Source organism: Malus domestica, chromosome 10, assembly GCF_042453785.1.
Source record: "Malus domestica chromosome 10, GDT2T_hap1".
Classification (NCBI taxonomy): domain Eukaryota; kingdom Viridiplantae; phylum Streptophyta; class Magnoliopsida; order Rosales; family Rosaceae; genus Malus; species Malus domestica.
The window spans coordinates 26,222,764-26,242,119 of NC_091670.1; the positions used below are offsets into that span (position 1 = coordinate 26,222,764).

General features: G+C 39.5%; 2 protein-coding genes, 1 long non-coding RNA gene, 1 other non-coding gene and 1 pseudogene across 4 annotated transcripts; 1 reads left to right on the top strand and 4 right to left on the bottom strand.

The window, feature by feature from the left end:
- Positions 1-4,397: 4,397 nt before the first annotated feature.
- On the bottom strand, positions 4,398-5,189 carry LOC139188643 (uncharacterized). Its single transcript, XM_070806284.1, has 2 exons — positions 4,869-5,189; positions 4,398-4,799 (listed from the first exon to the last, which is right to left on the bottom strand). Exons 1-2 carry the CDS (start codon positions 5,187-5,189, stop codon positions 4,398-4,400), a joined length of 723 nt encoding a protein of 240 aa, XP_070662385.1.
- Positions 5,190-7,829: 2,640 nt separating this feature from the next.
- LOC103445345 (uncharacterized) lies at positions 7,830-9,754 on the top strand. Its single transcript, XR_011572143.1, has 2 exons — positions 7,830-7,970; positions 9,060-9,754. It is a non-coding gene; the product is annotated as an uncharacterized lncRNA (long non-coding RNA).
- A 4,825-nt stretch (positions 9,755-14,579) lies between these two features.
- On the bottom strand, positions 14,580-14,698 carry LOC139189081 (5S ribosomal RNA; annotated as a pseudogene).
- Positions 14,699-14,792: 94 nt separating this feature from the next.
- On the bottom strand, positions 14,793-14,911 carry LOC114819380 (5S ribosomal RNA). Its single transcript, XR_003766436.2, has one exon. It is a non-coding gene; the product is annotated as a 5S ribosomal RNA (ribosomal RNA).
- A 1,202-nt stretch (positions 14,912-16,113) lies between these two features.
- On the bottom strand, positions 16,114-17,813 carry LOC103412147 (uncharacterized). Its single transcript, XM_008350743.4, has 2 exons — positions 17,415-17,813; positions 16,114-16,661 (listed from the first exon to the last, which is right to left on the bottom strand). The coding sequence occupies exons 1-2, from the start codon at positions 17,535-17,537 to the stop codon at positions 16,389-16,391; spliced, it is 396 nt and encodes a 131-aa protein (XP_008348965.1). The 5' UTR covers positions 17,538-17,813; the 3' UTR covers positions 16,114-16,388.
- Positions 17,814-19,356: the final 1,543 nt, after the last annotated feature.

Below are 19,356 nucleotides of genomic sequence, written 5' to 3' on the forward strand. Positions count from 1 at the left end.
AGAGTGGCGGAAGAGTACAAGGCTTGGAAAAATGCATCAACCCATTACAAAAATGATGATTTTTAAGATTGGGGATGCTGAAAAAGTTTGGGTCTTTAACAATTTGGCCATAGGCTCCGAGGGAAATGAAACAAACTGGTGAATCGGACAACCATGGATCTCATCATCGTCAATCAAATCCAAAGACACAAGACTTTGAATGATATCTGATTCCATTCTTCGATGGAAAGAAACCCCCCATAAAAATTTGGAAACCCAAAATTTAAAATCCAGAAAAAAAATAGATTTGGGTAACCTAGTGCAGCACTGCTCCTACGTCTCATTGGCCGCCAAAGTGGAGGAGACCCATGTGCTCCTTCTACTTGATTTGCAAGTATGTGTAAATTTCCAGTGACCCCAAACCCAAAAACCGTCGTTCTTTGAACCCTAAACCTAGAAACTGCTGTTGCCAAACTTCACATCTGGGTCCCCGGAGAAGACGGTGGGTGGAGCTGAATTTTTTTTAAAAATTGATTTTTAATATTTAACTATTTTTATTTCCCACATCATCAATATATTTAGGTCCCACAATGCCATGTTTCTGCACTGTCATCATCTAATGGCGTGCCATGTCAGCACATTAACAGATTTTTAACGGAATTCAAACAGAATGACAACTGATTAGTTTTCTATTTTATGGACCATTTTAATTGACTAGGTCAATTTGTGATAAAAACCCTTTATTAAATTTAAAGCCACAGACGTGGTTCAACCCATGTTGTCATTAATTTTAATTTTTGTTCAGAAAAAAAAAATCTCTTAATTTATTAATATTTAATTAACAAAAAAATTCACAACCAATGTTGCATCCCACATCGCCCAAGGAAGTGGATCGTGTAAGCCTTATATGTGTATTCTGATCTCTACCTAGTACAAGGCATTTTGGGAGCTCACTAGCTTTGGGGTCCATCGGAACTCCAAAGTTAAGCGAGTTCACGCGAGAGCAATCCCATGATGGGTGTGAGTTCCCAGAAACAAAACCGTGAAGGCATGGTCGGGGCCCAAAACAGACAATATCATGCTATGGCGAAGTCGAGCCCGGAATGTAATGGGGCCCGAGCCAGGATGTGACAGCCAAAGGGACGAAGGTCTAATTAATAGATCATAAACTGTTGTATACAATGTTCAAAAGACGATGTATGAGGTTGTTTTTTTTTTTTTTTGAAAGAGAACCAAGGCCGAAGTCGAAAACAGCAAGAGAGCCAACGAATGGCGAACACCAAACAGGCACAAAGAGAGAGAAAATGATGGAAGGGGATACAAACAAGCAGACACTGCAACCAGGTGGAGTGTCACCCCAACCATCGCAACAACAACTCAAGGCGGACAAGGAAGACCATCCTTATTCAGAACATGCACCAACGAAGATGGGGGTCTGTTAACCCAAACCCGATCACACATCTCCGGACAGCCAACCGACGCAAGAAAGTCCGCCGAAGAATTGGCTGATCTTGGAACCCAAGACCAGCGACAGAACTGGAAAGCTTCACACAATTGCTTGACCCTTACCAAGATAGGAAAAGCCTCCCAACTGCCAGAATCCAAAGAGCCAGAAAGACAAGAAATGGATTCACGAGAATCCGATTCCAAAATGACCGAGCTACAACCTAAAGCGGAACCCAATTCACAGCCACGCAATAACGCACAAGCTTCAGCCGCAGCAACATTGGGGGATAAGATAACATACCTCGCAGCCACCACAAAACTCCCCCCATCCGCACGTAGGACCACCCCAACAAAACCCATTTTAGACTCCTTAGACCAGCTAGCATCAACGTTGATTTTAATGAAAGGAGATGTTGGAGGGATCCACCGAGGATCCAAAACCTGCCTAGCTGGATCTACCAATCTCCCAATCTTCGAAAAACCCCCAGCCTCCCAGTAAGACCCGACAGTAAATGCAACATCCCGCAAGACGAAAATAGGACCTGATTAAAAACAAAGTTGCAGCGAGCATTCCAAATACTCCAACAAGTGAAAGCAACATAAGATTGAACCCATTGCACATCAGCCGAAGCCCCCAGAGGAAGAGTGAACACAGCCTGCAACCAGCTCGCCCACGAAGGAATACCATCCCTAGCCACTCAATAATGAAGAGCACCACCAAACCAAATAGCTGCTACCCACGGACACAGGAGGAATAAATGCTCCACAAATTCATCCTGGTAGAGACAAATGGGACACACTGGGGAAGGGGATGATCGCCGACGGAAGAGCACCGCTCGAGTGGGAAGGGCATTATGTAAGGATAACCAAAAGAAATGACGGAGCTTATGAGGCCCTCTCAATTGCCAGACCATGCGCCACAACTGCCTCGGAACTAAGCGAGCACCAAGCTGGCGTTGATCCCGTAACCCAACAGACCTAGACAGCAGCAAATGATAGCCCGATCGAACTGAGTACTGCCCATTCTTACTTACATCCCAAACTAGATGATCTTTCCGACAAAGATCACCAAGAGGGGTAAGACAGATAACATTTTGCTCCACCTCTGAAATAAACTCCTGCAAAAAACTAATATCCCATGCATGTGACTCAGGCCGAATAAGAGACTAAACCCGCAAGCTGGGAGTAACCGCCACCTCCCCAAGCGGTGTCGGATGCCCCTCAGGTAAGGATGGGAGCCAGCGGTCCACCCAAACACGCACATCCGCACCACTCATGATTTGCCAATGAGAACCATTCCGTAAAACCTCTCTACCAACCAGAATACTACTCCAAGCCCAGGAAGCCCTCCCACCTTTTTTGGCATCCCAAAAGGAACAGTGCGGAAAATAACGAGCCTTAAGAACTCGAGCCCAGAGGGAATTCAGATCAGTGATCAACCGCCAACACTGCTTAGCCAACAAAGCGTCATTAAATTCACTGAAATTCTGAAAACCCAAACCTCCCATCAACTTCGGAAGACCAAGAACAGCCTTAGAAACCCAATGTGTCTTCCGCCTGTCCCCAAGACTACCCCACCAGAAGCCAGCCACCAAAGCATCCATCTCCTGACAGACTATTGCTGGAAATTTAAAAATGTGCATCGGGTAGGCAGGAATAGCTTGAACAACTGCCTTAATCAAGACTTTTTTCCCAGCTCGGGATAAAGTACACTGCTTCCAACCTTGCAACTTTCCCAAAAATTTTCCTTTAATATAAGCTAGACCTCGTTTTTTGGATCACCCCCAAATAGCTGGAACGCCTAAATAAGCGCCAGGATTAGCAACCACAGGAATGCCAAGAACATTAACCAACTCATTGGAAACTTGCAGAGAAATATTCACCCTAAAGTAAACACTCAATTTTTGCAAATTAACTTGCTGACCAGAAGCCTCACAGTACCTCCCAAGAATGTCCACCAGGTTCCGATAATTTTTAGCATCAGCCTTTAGAAAAAGAAGAGTATCATCCGCGAAAAACATATGAGAAATGACGGGCCCTGATGCGCCAATCTTCACTCCGTCCAACATCTTCGAATCCACCGCCTCTTGTATTAGACAAGAAAGGACCTCCCCAACCAGCAGGAACAGATATGGGGAAAGAGGATCACCCTGCCTGAGACCCCGAGAAGGAGTAAACTGCTTGCCGGGTTGTCCATTAAGCAGGACAACAAACTGCACCGAAGACACACAACTCATAATTAGATGTCTCAAGTCGCTGCAAAATCCCTTCCTAGCCATAATAGCATCAAGGAAGTCCCATTCCACACGATCATAGGCTTTCTGCATATCCAGCTTAATACCTATCTCAAACTTATTTCTAGCCTTTCGCCCTTTTAAGAATTGAAAAAGCTCATGAGCTATGCCAACATTATCGTGAATCATCCGACCAGCCACAAAGACATTCTGGGAGGGAGATATAATATGCGACAGAACACCCTTTAACCGATTTGCAAGAACTTTAGACAGAACCTTATAAGAATAATTGCAAATACTGATGGGTCGAAATTGCGAAATCGTTTCCGGATGAGATACCTTAGGAATTAGAACCACGTGGGTAGCATTGAGCGTACACGGGCTGGCCGTACCATGCATCAATGATTTGATCAAGCTGTTAACATCATCCTGCAGCTGCTCCCAAAAGGATTGATAAAAAATCCCTTGGAAACCATCCGGCCCAGGAGCTTTGAGACTTCCCATATGTAACGATACCTTCTTAACTTCCTGCTCGGACACCGGCGTAATGAGCTCCTGATTCATTGCCGCGGAAACATCCTGATGTAGGCAATCCAAGAGAGAACCCTAATTCCTTGGACCCCCCGACTGAAATAAGGAAAGAAAATGATCATCAACTAACTCCCGAACCCTACGGGGATGCTCAACCCACTGCCCATCTCCATCCTTCAAAGTAAAGATCTTGTTCCGCCTGCGACGTTATAATGTTGATTGATGGAAGAATTTAGTATTTGCATCACCCTCACGTAACCACTGAACACGAGATCGTTGATGCCAATAACTTTCCTCCTGAGCGCGAAGGTCATCAATCAGTCTAGACTTCTCCTGAATTACAGTAAAATTCGGACCCCAATTCTCCTGAAGCACCCCGAGTTGCTGGGTGAGGTCCTCAATTAGCTGGCCGCGCTTTTTGAATTTATTGCGACTCCATCGAATAAGGCAAGACCTACAATCATTAATTTTAGACACCCATTGAACCGGAGCCCCTGCCTCCCCCCGCCGAGCCCAGCACTCACTAACCAACAATTTACATTCCTCATCCTTAGCCCAAAAAGCCTCAAAACGAAACAACTTCTGTCGTTTAGGCCCATCTAACTCAGACTGAATAAGCAGAGGACAGTGATCAGATCCCTAGACTGGCCCATGCAAGGCCATCGAATTGGGCCAAACCTCCTGCCACAACCCATTAATTAGACCCCTGTCCAAGCTTTCTTCCACCCACTCCCCACGCCTAAAACCCCTCCACGTAAAGGCAGGGCCCTTGAACTCCAGATCAAACAATTCAGTAGCATTCATAAAATCCGCCAAAAACTGAGGCCGATTGTAATTAACCGCCACTCCTCCGGACTTCTCATAATCCCAAATGAATTCATTGAAATCACCACCACAGAGCCAAGGAACATCCGATGGAGAGAAATGAGATTGCATCCAAGCCCAAAATTCAGCTTTTTCACCAGAGTAAGTTGTACCATATACACCAGTAACCCGCATCCACTGATGGAAACCTTCAAATCTTACAATAGAATCAATTACATACCTTGACGAAAAAACTATTTGCACCTCCAGAGAATCTTCCCACCACAAGCTCAAACCCCTAGCCTTTCCGATTGGGTTCACATTAAAACCATTCGAAAACCGCATACGTATCCGCAAGCCATCTAGCCTATGACTCTTCATTTTAGTCTTAGATAAGAAAATCATAGAGGGTCTGTTGTTTCGTATAAGCCCATGAAGAGCTCGAACTGCCGTGTCCGACCCCAGACCACGGCAGTTCCAAAATAGATAATTCATGGCAGCCTTGCGGCTGTTGAGGGCCAGCCGCCACCACCCCGAGTTACAATGCCCGCTTCCTGAGTCGCACTTGGATGCTGCTCGTCCACCAACTCAGCTTCAACATGGGCCAGCACACGAGTGCTCAGATTAGAACCCTCATGTGGCTCAACCTCAGCATAGACCGCACGCTGTATCATCAAGCAGCGTTCCTGGACATTCAGCCCTTGCCAAGTCTCCCCCATCATCCCAGAACTGCCACCTTGATCACGTATTCCCCTGACCTTCTTAAAAGGATTTTGTACCAATTCCCAGCTTTGACACCCACCTCCCCTTTTCATGCCACTAGCCTCCACGAGAACAGATCTTGGATTTAACCAATTGCCTTGAGCCTCACCTGCAATAGTGGATATCAAGCCCAATGAACCTGGACTAGACACAGAGTGCTGATGTGTCCCCGCGCTGATAACCACCGACTCCCGCTCCCTATGAGGATAAAGGTCATGTACATCCTGTTGAAAAATATTTAGACCCAAAATGTTCCAATTCTCGTGACTGCGATCATCGGTCTCTTTCAATAAAGTCATACTATGAGCATCCTAAGTTTTCGACTTCCGTCTCCACTTCCTCGTTGCGCAGCATTGCGGTTGAGAGGCCTCCCCAGGCCCAGCCATCGTCGGAAGAACCTCGCGTCGTTGATTCAGCCTTGAAGCACTACCCAAGGGCTGTTCTATTGCAATAACGTCACCCCTAACGGCTCCAGCTATCCTTCGTGCTCCAACTCCCAAAACTGAAGGTCTCGAAATAAAAACTTCATCCCTAATTGGAGGTGCTTTGAGCCATTCTCCATATCCTGCCTCCCCTCCAGAATTAACGGCAAAAGGACAGTCAGTATTGATGTGGTCCACACGCCCACACCTATAACAGAAGTCTTGTAGTCTTTCGTAGCGAAACTCCACCCACATATCCCGTTTAGACTCACGTCTCAGCCAGCAACCGTTGATCAGAGGGGCAGCCGTATTAACGAGTACTCGGACCCGTAAAAAGCCTCGTGCCTTAGCCGGGTCCTCCAACTCCAGAACTTGTCCAGCAGTCTGAGTTAGACGCTTGACATTCGCCAGTGAGCTGAGCCCCAGTGGCACACCGCGAATCTGCACCCAAAAAGGAACCAATTTAAGCTGCACTTCTTCCACCGCTAGGTCCGGAAGCCATTTCTTTACCGAGAAATTTTTCTTCATAACAACCCAAGGTACCTGATCCATAATTCGCTTAGCCATCCTCTCATCCTGAACCGATATAATGAAGGTATTCTCTCGTACCCACTTAATATCGACCTCCCCAAATTCTCTCCAAACCGAGTGAAGGATGTTTCACACTCCCCATCTGTTTAAAGTCTTGGTTGCTAAGACCTTACCCACTAGTTTCACACCATGTTCCATGGCAGCTAAATCCAAGGAATCTTCAAGCTGAACAACAAGGTCCGCTACCCCTGGAGTAGCCATGAGTTTCCTCCGAGCTAGCAAAGGATACCAGTGAGATCCAATCGAAACTAATAGAGACACCGAAAATAGCCACAAGCACAAAGTACTTCCCCAAAATTTACCACTCAATCTCTGGTATAGCAGATGCAAAAGGGACTGAGAGACCCTGACCCAAACATCCGTAAGAGAAGAAATTTGTGCATTAAAACCCTCTAACCCACTGACACCAGAGTAATTAAAGTGTGTTCGGTAGACCGAACTACCAACAGTGGAAAACCCTAAATTCGCTCTGCTCAAAACAAACATTTCTGACTCCCAACCACCCAAATGGAGCCCAAAAGCACCGAGGATCGAATTAATGGCCAAAATCCCCAACTCAGCAATCAATATAGCTACCTCACCCATCGAGAAAAACAGAAGAGAAATAAAAGCTTACCCACTGCACAGCGACATCAATGATGCAGTAGCAACATACAACCACCACCCTGACAACAAAATTAACACTCCCAGAGCTAAAAGCACCATCAACCTCCCAAAGCTACAAAAGGGACCCAACGCTCAAAGATCCCTAAAAACCGAATAACCACAACACCGAATCGCACCGAGGCCAGGAAGACCCCAGCAACCAAACGGATCTGGAACAACAATCCCCAAGCCGCACCGAAATCAGGAAGACCACAGCAACCCACCGGACCAAAACAACAATAAATCGACAGCCCCAAGGGCGAAACGCACCACAGCGGAACTCACGAAGGAGGAAGAGCTCTCACGAAACCCGGAGAGAAAAAAACATTGATGTATGAGGTTGTTTGTGACCCTTGAAATTGATACAATTGAAAAGACATGGACTAAAGTGAAACTTAAAAGTAAATTAGCGGGACAAAAACTAAACTGAATTCCACCACTTCCCATTTTTAAACCCCACCCCCCAACCTTCCCCTTTTTCGTACTCAACAAGGTGAAGAACCCTCGATTCCGTCGACTCTGAATTCAGCCTTTCAAGTAGAACATCTTCTTCCACGTTAGTTTCTCTTACATATCCATCTCTCAGTTTTGTAATTCTTCGATTTTTTCTTTCTTTCTTGGTATTGATTTTTTATGATGACCCAACAGTGTTGGATTCCTACTGGATCAAATCAAATCCCCAAATCCAACCCCACTTCGATAACTTCGTGAATTTTTATTGGTTTTAGATTGGTTTGTTTCCTCTGAAATACCCAGATCTCAAATTGTGATTTTGTGTGATTTTTGATGGGTTTGGAAGCTGAATTTTTTAACAAGAGTATGAATGGTGGTATGCTACTATTGTTTTCTTAGGGAATAAAGTTCTAATGTAAATTCATGTGGTGGTGGGTGTTAGGTATAAATGTACAAACTGTAGAAGAGATGGCAGTTCAATGTTTAGCTAAAATGTGTTGGGTGTTAGCTTCTGGTAATTTGCTATTTTGGTTCTCAAAAGCAGTGTGATTTGTCAAGTTCTGTGAATCTGCTAAACAAAACTATGTTTTGCGTTGTCCAACATATTCTTTAACCACTAGAGAAGTCCAAGAACAAAATGAATGCTGTCTCTCTGCATTTTTGTTATGGAATTTGTGAAGTTCGATTACTCTGTCAAATTAGGATTTTGGGCCAATATTACAGTTTTCTTAATTGACTGTGCTTAAGTTGATGCATCGTGCTTGATATATAATATGTTCAGAAATTAATCTTTAGCCTTAGGAAGTCTATGTTATGATTCGAATGGTGATAGCGTCTGTCCACAAGACTATGAAAGTGTGTCATGTCTTCTCTGTAAATTTGTTCGGATCTTATGTCTTGAAACTTTGTTTGGACGTTGCATCTTAATCAAAATAAATGAAGCCTCGGAGAAGCAATTTCCAAAACTTAGGAGAACTTCCCATAAATGTTGAATAATATAGGAAAAAAAATTGTGCTTAGACATGTAGTTTGTAATGTGTACGATGTATTTGTGCCACTATGGTTATGCTTTTTTGTTTCTGGTCTGAAGATGTTTTTTGTTCTTCTTGGTTCATTTTCCTTTGTGTTGGTATTTCAGCATATTATTTTGAAAGATGTTTTTCTGTTTTTAAACTATTGCATGGATTATTAGGGTACTGTGGTCGTCTTCAAACAGCGGTATTGAAAGAAAATGGAGGACAAGGGCAAAGGAAGCGAAAGATGGAACGGAGCCCTAGGCAATCTGACAGAAATGGCTTTCAATTTGGAGTCACTTCAGAAGCTGCTCCTTAAAAAGGCCGTCTTTGTTGAAGAGGAGACCTTCGCTAAAGCTTCACTTTGTTCCGAGCAAGCTCGAACCATCAAGGTTCTTGAACAAAGGGTAGAAACTTTGGAAAGAGAACTTGATGCTGCCATTACAGCAGCTGCTCGTGCTCGTGCAGAAAAACGACAGGCCGAGGCAGCAGAAAAGGCAGCTGAATTGCATGCGCAGGAAGTTACAAAAGAGCTCGAGAACACCTCAAAGGTCTTTGAGCTGCACATGGAAGAGTTGCGTGCCAAGCAAGAAGAAATCGCCAAGCGCGACAAGGAAATCAAACTTTTGGAAACTATAATTCAGACGCTTGGGGGAAAAGAATCATCCTCGCATTGAAAAAGAGGCGAGAAAATCTGTTGTGAATTTTTTGTATCAAGTTGGGTCTTTCCCTTTTCGTGTAAATTTACATAGGAACAATTCAATATATGCACTCTTAAACATGATATAAAGTGCTTTATGTGTCTATGAAAGCAAAACATGATAGTGTAATGAATGGATTCATAATACGTTGAAGCTTCAGGCCAATTGGGAAAGACAGTGTGTCCACTTCTTGACAAGTTCAAATGTCCTTGCCCATTGTAGTTAAAGCATTACATAGTCACAATTTTGTTGCCTACAAAAAGTAGTCCAGAGGCTCATTTAGCCGGAAAAGCCCAATCCAAATATTTTCGAGCTGAGTGCAATATTTGATTGGCATGATCCTAAAAGAAGAAAAGCACGATTCACCAATGGCAATGCACAATTCATATTGAAAGCTGTCTCAAGTTCGATCTACCATCTTATATCCAATAATTTACGCGTTGGACACTTGACCAATTGTTTTAATAATTGCATTCAAGAATTTCTCCAAGAGATCCAATTTTAGTTCCTTTACCAATATTGACTCTAGGTTCTATGGTCGTTTCTCGTGCGGAAAAAATCTGCTATACAACGATGTATGATACGCAATTACTCTTAACCCCCTTTTCGCCCTTGGATGTGTGGTGTATGCCATACAATCACTCTTCTTTTGTGAATGTTGAACAATAATTTCCATATACCCAACTACCTTCTTGTGATACCAATGTGATTCTCATAACTCTGTCAGCAAAAGAAGGTGCCAAAGTTCTGCGGTTTTTCAGAAATACTTACACTCAATGCCAACACGTTTAATTGTTCAACGGCTTAAACTGAATGATTAATTACGTTCAATCAAATCTAATGATCAAATATGTGTCAGCTACGATTGTATTGGTGTTTAATAAGGATAAGGATAGTTTGCCCTCCCACTTCCGGTGCTCTTCCGTGTCCTTCTGTTTGTGTGGTCACGGTTAAACCATATCAACATTTTATATTACTATTTATTTTTATCTTATTATCTCTATAAAAAAAAATAATGTGTTAACATGTCTTAATCGTAATCATATAAAACAAGAAGGTACGAAAGAGCATCAGAATTAAAAGGGCAAACAATCCTTGTCCCTTCAATAAACATTGCAAGTCTCAATGCGTACAATCACACACCTACTTTATCCGGCAATAAAATCTTTTTGATTTCTTGTGTTGCGCTGCCTCTTTCAATTTCAGAAAACGTAATAACCATGTTAATACCACTGGTCCCACAAACATGCATATCCCTTCGTCGTTTACACTTTGCAGGCTGCTTTAACATATGTCTACAGCAATATGACTTGTCTCATACCTTGTGCCGTCTCCGCTGCACTTCCACTGTTTCTCAAGTCACATTGTTTTTATTTTTCTAATTGATTCACGTTTCTCTGGGCTTAATTAAGTTGGCTACAACGTTGTGCTTCATTTCATATTCCAAGTTTGCTTAGAGTATCTCCAGCAGCCGCTAATTGCCTTTGCAATTGGGTGGGACTGCCTTGTTGTCCAAAGAAAGTGGCTCCACCTAGAGATGGACAACGGTTATGGTAGACGGATAACCGCGTTATTTACCTATAATCGTTTAAGCTCATACTTGCATAACTGTTTACTCGTTGAGTAATTTCATAAACGGGTACATTCATATCTATAACTGTTCATAAACGATTAACTGTACCCATAACCGTGTATTCATTTAACCGTAATTGTTTACCCGATTCTTTACCCGTTTGCTCGTTTTAACAAGTTAAAAATTAAAAAGGAAATTTGTCATAATTTTCTTTTTCTGACAATTAAATATCGTTGTTGTTACATTTATCATGCATTTTCAACATATTTTTCCTGTAACATCCCACATCGCCCAGGGGAGTGGATCCTATAGGCCTTATATGTATATTCCCATCTCTACCTAGCACGAGGACTTTTGGGAGCTCACTGACTTCGGGTTCCATCGGAACTCCAAAGTTAAGCGAGTTCGCGCGAGAGCAATCCCATGATGGATGATCTACTGGGAAGTTCTCGTTTGAGTTTCTAGAAACAAAACCATGAGGGCGGTAATTGTGGTTACCCATACCCGCGAGATGCAACATCAAGTCACATTCAGTAGAAGACAAAAGGTGGCTTGCCCACGTGGTGCGTGATAGGCAAACGGCTCTTTCTTGATCGTTAGATTTTTAACTGTCCTTTCATCTGGACTATTGGTTTTCTAACTGTTAAAAAAAAACAAAATATCATCTCTAGTCAGTTGCCATGTGGCACAATATTGGCCTTTTAACAGTAATAATTTTGAAAATCAATGCTAAGATTATTCTAATGGTAAAAAAAATCCAAAATTCAATATTTTTTTTCTATAAATACCCAACCATATTCTTCATTTTGCACACCACAATTCAATATTTATTTTTACTACAATCTCCTATATTTGTTCTCTACCTCCCAACTCATTTTGTTACCAAGAAAAATGAATGAGTAGTCAAATTGGTCAATTGGGGAAGACGTTGCTTTGCTTCAAGCATAGGTGCTTGTTACTCATGACCTGATCACTATAAATGAGATGAAAGTACAACACATGTGGCATAAGATTCATGCATAATTTGTACAACAGATTCAAGGCACATTCTAGAGTGAGCAATCTATGTCGAGTAGGTACATATATATATACATAAAGATTTGAAAGATTGGCTAGAAGCACTTGCAAAAGTGAAAGGAATTTATCAAAGGGGCACTAAGCTGGCCGATGTGGTAATATTATTTTATTGTTAATAAATTTAAAATGTAATTAATATGTTAGTTTTTTCTAATTTTGTTATATATATCTTTATGTTGTTTCACAAATATTTTTATAGCAACTACAAGCTAAAATGTGGTTTAATCTTGATCATTCACAAGGCACGAATGTTGGAATATTGTGAAGCAAACTCCGAAGTACAAAATTTTCCCTATTTGTCCACAAGTTTAGTTGAACAAGACTCTAGTGCACGAATCAACTACTCCTAAAAAAGGACACCATTGGTAATGTAGTGAATAAGGAGTTTATTCAATGGGGCTTTTGGTATTTTGGTGTTCATCCATTCCGTTAATTATTAATTTGAGATTCATGTATCTTAGGTTGTGATTTAATGTTTTGTAGTAATTTTGATGCATTGTAAGTTGTGTTTTAAATTAAGTGGCTAGGTGGAACAATTGTCATTTAATACGTTTCAGTGGCTTAGGGAGTTGTATTTGCATTGATGAAGATGTTTTGGCACACTAGTATATTAGGGAGGGAGTTTGATATGCTAAAGGAGACAATTTGGAATTATAATTTTATGGTAACAAAGAATTGAGCATTGCTCTTCTATCATTTTTCTGTCAAGCCTCGTGTGTTTTCTGACATCTCCTCTATCTCTTTGTCGTTCTGCATCAATTGGAGACCTTATTTGAGACACCATTGGCGACTCCGATTGAATCGGTCGCACAAAATAAATAAACAACAAGGTTTGTTGGTAAGAAGGCTGCTAAGAAAAAAGTTGGAAGAGGGAATTCTTTGAATAATGATTATTCAAAATTAGTTGATGAATTGGCTGGCCAACATGCACTGCATATGGAACAGGACAAGTTAACGTATGAGCAAGACAAGGTTAGAGATGAAGTAAAGGTGAGAGAAAGGGAGTTGAATATATAGGCAAGAAAGACAAGAGGAGAATGATCGGATATCACATCCGACAGCTTGATGATTAGTCTCCTAACTTCAAAACGTTTTTTGAGAAGTGAAAAAATCGCATCATGAGAATAAGGTTTTTTGCGGACTCCAAGGGAAGATGGACCAAGACACATTGATTTTATCCCCTAGTTTAAATTAATTATGTTTGTTGTAGTGCTACGATTTTCTGTTTATTTGAAATTATTTATTGGAATTAGACTTTATTTGAGAAATAATGACATGTAGGGGATAATGCTAAGAAAACATAAATAAAAATAACAATAAATATATTGGTGAATAATAGTCGCTATTGTCCTTACGCTTCCTCATAGACGAGTGGACTTGTACGAAGGCAATTACTGTTAGAGTGAATAGTAAGGGCAATGCTCTCAATGACCCTTGCCTTCCACTAAGAGCATCTCCACCGCTGGTGGAAGTCAATTGCAATTGGAGGGCAATGATCCTCAGTATTCACTCTAAACAGTATTTGTCTTTGTGCAAGTTCATCAGTTTGGAAGGAGGAAGGGTCAGGCAAATGCAATTACTATTCACAAATATATATCTTTTAATGTTTTCTTCGTCTTATCCCCACATATCATTATGTCTGTAAATTTTTTAGTAATTTTAAATATTTAATTTGCAAATGTTTTGAACTTTGTAAGAAATTTAAAGTTTATAAGTTTTTTGAATTTATGAAATAATTTTTAAATTTTTATGTTTTTTGAGAATTAGATTTAATCCTAACCATTGAAATGGAGAATTTTTTTTGAAATCTAAGGCTCACAAAGAGCAACGTGGCAGGCTGCAACATTCAAAAGTCTGATGGGCTTCACGTGGTTTTAGGGGGTTTTTTTGGGGGGTGGGGGGGAGGGGGGGGGGTCCCATGCCTTGTCTGCTGGGCTTTCACTTGAACCCAACCTCTTGCAATTATTGAAGGAGTTTTGTTTTGTTTTTGGGGTGTGATATCCACACACTCCTTTTTACTTCTCACACACCCTTCTAATTTTCGGCCGTCGGATCAGATGAAATGAAGAAGATCTAACGGATAGAAATTAACAAGGGTGTGTGAGAAGTGAAAAGGGGTGTGTGGATAGCACACCCCTTGTTTTTTTGTTTTTTTTTGTCAATATATTGAAAGGCGTATTTGACTTCAACCCAATTGTCTCCCTTTTTTTTTTTTTTTTTTACCGGTGGAGCAACAATCTTGGGGTGGCTTGCAACTTAACCCAATTGCAAGTCCATTGGAGACGCTCTAACCAGTGGAGATACTCTTAATTAGAATTCTTTTTGTTTTTTGGTGAAGAAAGAGGTGGGGGATGCAACACGAGAACTTATGAAGAGGTCACACATCCTAGTAGTACTGTCACCCAAACTCGCTTAACTTCGCAGTTCTGATGGGATTTATTGCATGTGAGTTGGTATGATCGCATCATCCTAGTACTACTTTTGCCCAAACTCGCTTAACTTTGGAGTTCTGATGGGATTTAGTGCATGTGAGTTGGTATGATCGCATCCAAAAGAGGTGGGGGATGCAACACGAGGACTTTCCAGGAGGTCACCCATCCTAATACTACTCTCGCCCAAACTCACTTAACTTCGGAGTTCTGATGGAATTTAGTGTATGTGAGTTGATATAATCGCATCTTCTTAATTAGATTTTTCACTATACACTATCACATTCTATTGACAAACATAATCCGAAAATCGTAAATATAAACAACACATGTAAATAAGAACCAGTTCGATTAATGAATTCAAATTCAAGTTATTGTGTTGTTGAACTGTCTGATCGAATAGATATAAGTTAATCAAAATTTTGACAACTCATTACCTTGTAATCAAGATTAACCTTATATTGGAAAGACACTGAACTTGAACAACTTTCAGCTTCCAAAACATGAAACTATTCCAAAAGTAGGTTAAAAAACATTCAATTGATTTGACCATTACACCTTACAGAAAAGTGATTTCCGCACATTAACCATACACATTACTGTTTACCTTTCGCTTTAAATTGAATAAATCGGTGAGACGAAGAGGGTTCACAAAGTAAAAAAGACGAATACAAAATATCATTTAATATCATAAAGTCTTGCTCATTTGAAAAGAGAGTAAAACCAGTACCCAAAAACTGGATAAATAGGGCAGGCTAGCATATATTCTGAAGAAAAAGAAAAGGTAATATACATATTAGTCTAAATAGTAGCAAAGGTCCCTAATCCATTCCGCGAGTTTAGTTTACGTCCTTTAACTCTACTAATACTTTATCTTGTCCTCGAATTATGTCATTTGTTGCACTAACAGTTTTTTTCGTTAACTGCGTCAACTTTTTCGTTAAATTGAAGGATAAAATAGGAATTACATTCAAAAAATAAGAAAACAATTTTTTTAAAGAGAAAAACTTGCCTCTTCAAGGATTGAGGAGGAACTGTTCTTTAAAATACCTTGTAACTTATTCACAGAAATTCGTGTTTATAATCGAAACTTCTTAAAAATTTGACTAAATGATCTTAGTTTTAGTTGATTTTTTTGCAAAGATGATATTTACATAGTAATTTATAATATAAATATTCTGATCATAAACACATAATTCTATGAATAGGCCACGAAGTATTTTGAGGAGGAATTCCTCTTCAACCTTAAGGAGCCAAACTCTTTTTATTTTATTTTTATAAATTAGATTTATTCATGTATGAAAAGACCACTATACCCTAAATTGGACGACGAAAAAGAAAGTACATTTGACGGAATGACCACTGTACAACGCAAAATTAAGTTAAAAAAAAAGAAGGAGAAACTAATATAAAAATTTAGAGACGAAAATTAAACATGAAGTAAAATAAAGACTTTGCTACCTCGCAAACTGTCAGAGAGATTCCATTCAGCGAATCAGTAAAGCCAAAACAGTAAGAAAATCTCTGAGAATCATCAATGCACATAAAACAGCACCAGTTACTGGTCCTCTGACTGATGCAATGAAAAGTTGGAAAGTTGAAACCATCCTAAAAAAGCTCTTATCGTAAAAGCCCCAACCCCACACATTCCCCCCAAAACACACCAAACATAGTATTGACAGGTCAGTAAAAGTAAAACTTTTAGTTGGCGTTTGGAAGCCAAGAAAATTATCCCAGCTGTGCAATGTCCTCATTGGTGGCGGTGGTTGTTTCGCTCTGCTTCTGTGAAACAGGATACTTAATGGCATTGAGTTCCACCTTGCGCAGGGCAGCTTTGCCTAGATCAACACCACAAATGTCAGAAAGCCTGACCAGATACAGCAGCACATCAGAAAGCTCTTCTCCCAGGTGCTCCTTTTCCTCCTCCTTCCAATCTGGCAGCCCTTTTGGAACCTCCCCTTTCCATTGAAATATCTCAGATAGCTCTCCCACTTCTCCCACCTGTAATTTCATTAAAAAAGCCAAACCTTTGCATCAATTTGTGAACCAAAATTTAACACCCTTCTGGTTGTTGAGTAAAAAGCAAAAGCCAAATGGCAAACAGCACTTTGGGGGAAAAGGGTAACACAGAAAAGTGGGGTAATTGTAGATTTGATATGACAAAAACAATAAAAAAGAACATCTCTTTCCAAATAGTAAATTGTAAAGCAAGTCAAATTTGACTCTGGTTAAGCAATATACACTTTCACCACTTAACAAGTTCGAATCTCCTTTTTCCTTTTTCCTTTCTCATAGGTTAAAACAAACAAAGTTACAAACTTCAAGAAAAACTCAATTTGGGTTTTGATAGGAAGGTGAAAAGGAATTGGAAACAAACAAAATAAGAACCAACTTGCGGGCAAGAAGCGCATGCAAAATAGAAAAAAGAAGTCAGAAACCACAAAACCCCAATTTGTTTAAAATTAAATATATGCAAAATCCAAACTACAGTGAGTCAGCTGTGTGTACATATTATTTGGTCAAATCTTACACAATCCCATGATGAAAGTGAATGCAAAAATATGAAATCATGATAAAATCGCAAAGCAATCACATTTTTATTAATTGGGTTTCTCCCCATTTCATGGATCACACAATTATTAAATAAAACACATATCAAACAGTTAATGGGCATAAAAAAATGGCATGCGAGAATTATCAACCAAAAAAAAAAAAGCAGAAAGAATATTTATGGGGTTGGAAAGATGAACAAACCATAGCTAGGAGAAGGTTTCTGGGGCTGTGGAACTGATCCCAGTCTCTCTCTTTTGCAAACTCGGCCATTTTCTTCTTGAGAAGATCAAGGGTGACATTTTCTCCTTCCGCAAAACCAGTCATCTTCTCTTTCTCTCTCTAGAAACAAAGGGAAATATTGAGAGTGATTGCTAAGAATTGGAGGAAATTTAAAGAGGGAGGAAGCAGGAAAGATAAGACGGAGAGGCAGACAGCTAAGCTCTCTCTGCCCTGCAAGCAATTACTCCTGGTCAGGCGACTCAGGGTTTTTTAATATATATAGACTTATGATGACCAAATATTCTATCTTTTTTTTCCTTTTTGTTTAAAACAATAAAAAAAGAGACAAATAGATTTGGAAAATAAAGCGTTAGTTTGGAAGGGAATCGATGACAATTTATGAGTATCTTTTTATATTTTATGCATTTTTATACAAAAATGATTTTACACGTTTATTTTTTAATTTTTAAACTCCTCTTAACGCCATCAGATTGAAAAATAAAATAGAATCAAGAGTTCAAATTAAACAGAGGTGTGTATGAGACAAAATAGACAATGCAAAAATTACTTTTCTTTTTTATTTATGATCATTAAATTAAATAAATTAAATGATATGAATAGATATGATTACACAGATATGCAAGAGGCTCAAACATTTGTAGTTATTATATTTCTTTTTTTATTGGTTATCAACTTGGAAATAAATCATTTCACTTACTATTGGTTATTTACGTGTTATCTTATAACAAAAATATGTGATTGTTTAACTTTTACTGCACCTACACTAATCTATACTTAGAGAAATGAGATGATTTGAACCCTGAAAGCATTAGAAGCTTAAAAAAAAAGTAAAACTAATGAAAAAAGTTCGAAAACTTTGAGTTTTAAAAATAAGGACAAAATAAAGGGTACAATGAATAGTATCACGATTGACTTTTAGTGTAAAAATGTGATTTTTCGTTAAAGTGAACAGTACAACAGACTTTTCGTTAAAACTCTCTAAAAAAAATGTCTTAACCATTAGGTCAATTCGGTACATGCAAATAAGTGATTATAATTAAAATAAATAATAAGAGCAGGTATAATAGATGAAATATCTCACTTTTTGAATACAATTTCATAATAAATAATAAGAGCAGCCATTAAATTATAATTTGGGGATTGGCTACTTAAATATATTTGATATAAAAGAAAACTAACGAAAAGTTCAAAAAAACTTTAGTTTTAATGAAAAATGACAAATAAATGTTTAGTGAATAGTACCATGAAAAGGTAAAAATATTGTTTTTCGTTAAAAGTGAACAGTATCGGAAATATTTCGTTAAAAGTCCCTCAATATAGCTATAGGATATAATTATGTCAACATATGTATTTAATATAATTTATAGATGACCAAACCCGAAATATTGTAGTTAAATTCTATAATTTGAGCGGAAAATAACGCCATTTAATAGTACCTCACATAAACTGAAATGTTTCTCGAAATAGAAAAAAATGTTGTATAATGGACACCGGCTACTGTCCGTTTTTTTTTTGTACTGAGAATTGACACATGTTAGTTCACATGATTTCTCAGCTGGATACGTGGTAAGCCACTTGTGTAGGGACCATGTGTTCGGCTCGTTGGATTTTTCATTAGCTAGTTTGTAAGTTTATAATTTTGGTCCTAGGAACTTGGCTCTCGTCCTTCTCAGTGTCCAACTGTTATGACATGAGACCTCTGAGCTTGCCATGAAAGTTTTGAGTGCCAATCTATAAGTCCACCATAGTACCAGACACTTGTATATTCAAGGCCCGATTTTGAATTTTCTTTTGAAGGTGGAAATTTTGTACTCTAGGTTAGCTAAAAGATGGTTATTGGTAGATATATATATATTGATAGAAGCAGTCTCTGCTTCCACACATTCTAATCCTTGAGAACTAA

What these genes read in the sequence shown, in the direction of transcription:
- LOC139188643 (XM_070806284.1), bottom strand. Translation starts at nt 5,189, where the DNA reads ATGCGGGTTACTGGTGTATATGGTACAACTTACTCTGGTGAAAAAGCT. An exon ending in TTAATGGGTTGTGGCAGGAG is followed by an intron (nt 4,800 to 4,868) that starts GTTTGGCCCAAT and finishes CTGCTTATTCAG; the next exon opens with TCTGAGTTAGATGGGCCTAA.
- LOC103412147 (XM_008350743.4), bottom strand. Translation starts at nt 17,537, where the DNA reads ATGACTGGTTTTGCGGAAGGAGAAAATGTCACCCTTGATCTTCTCAAG. An exon ending in GAAACCTTCTCCTAGCTATG is followed by an intron (nt 16,662 to 17,414) that starts GTTTGTTCATCT and finishes ATGAAATTACAG; the next exon opens with GTGGGAGAAGTGGGAGAGCT.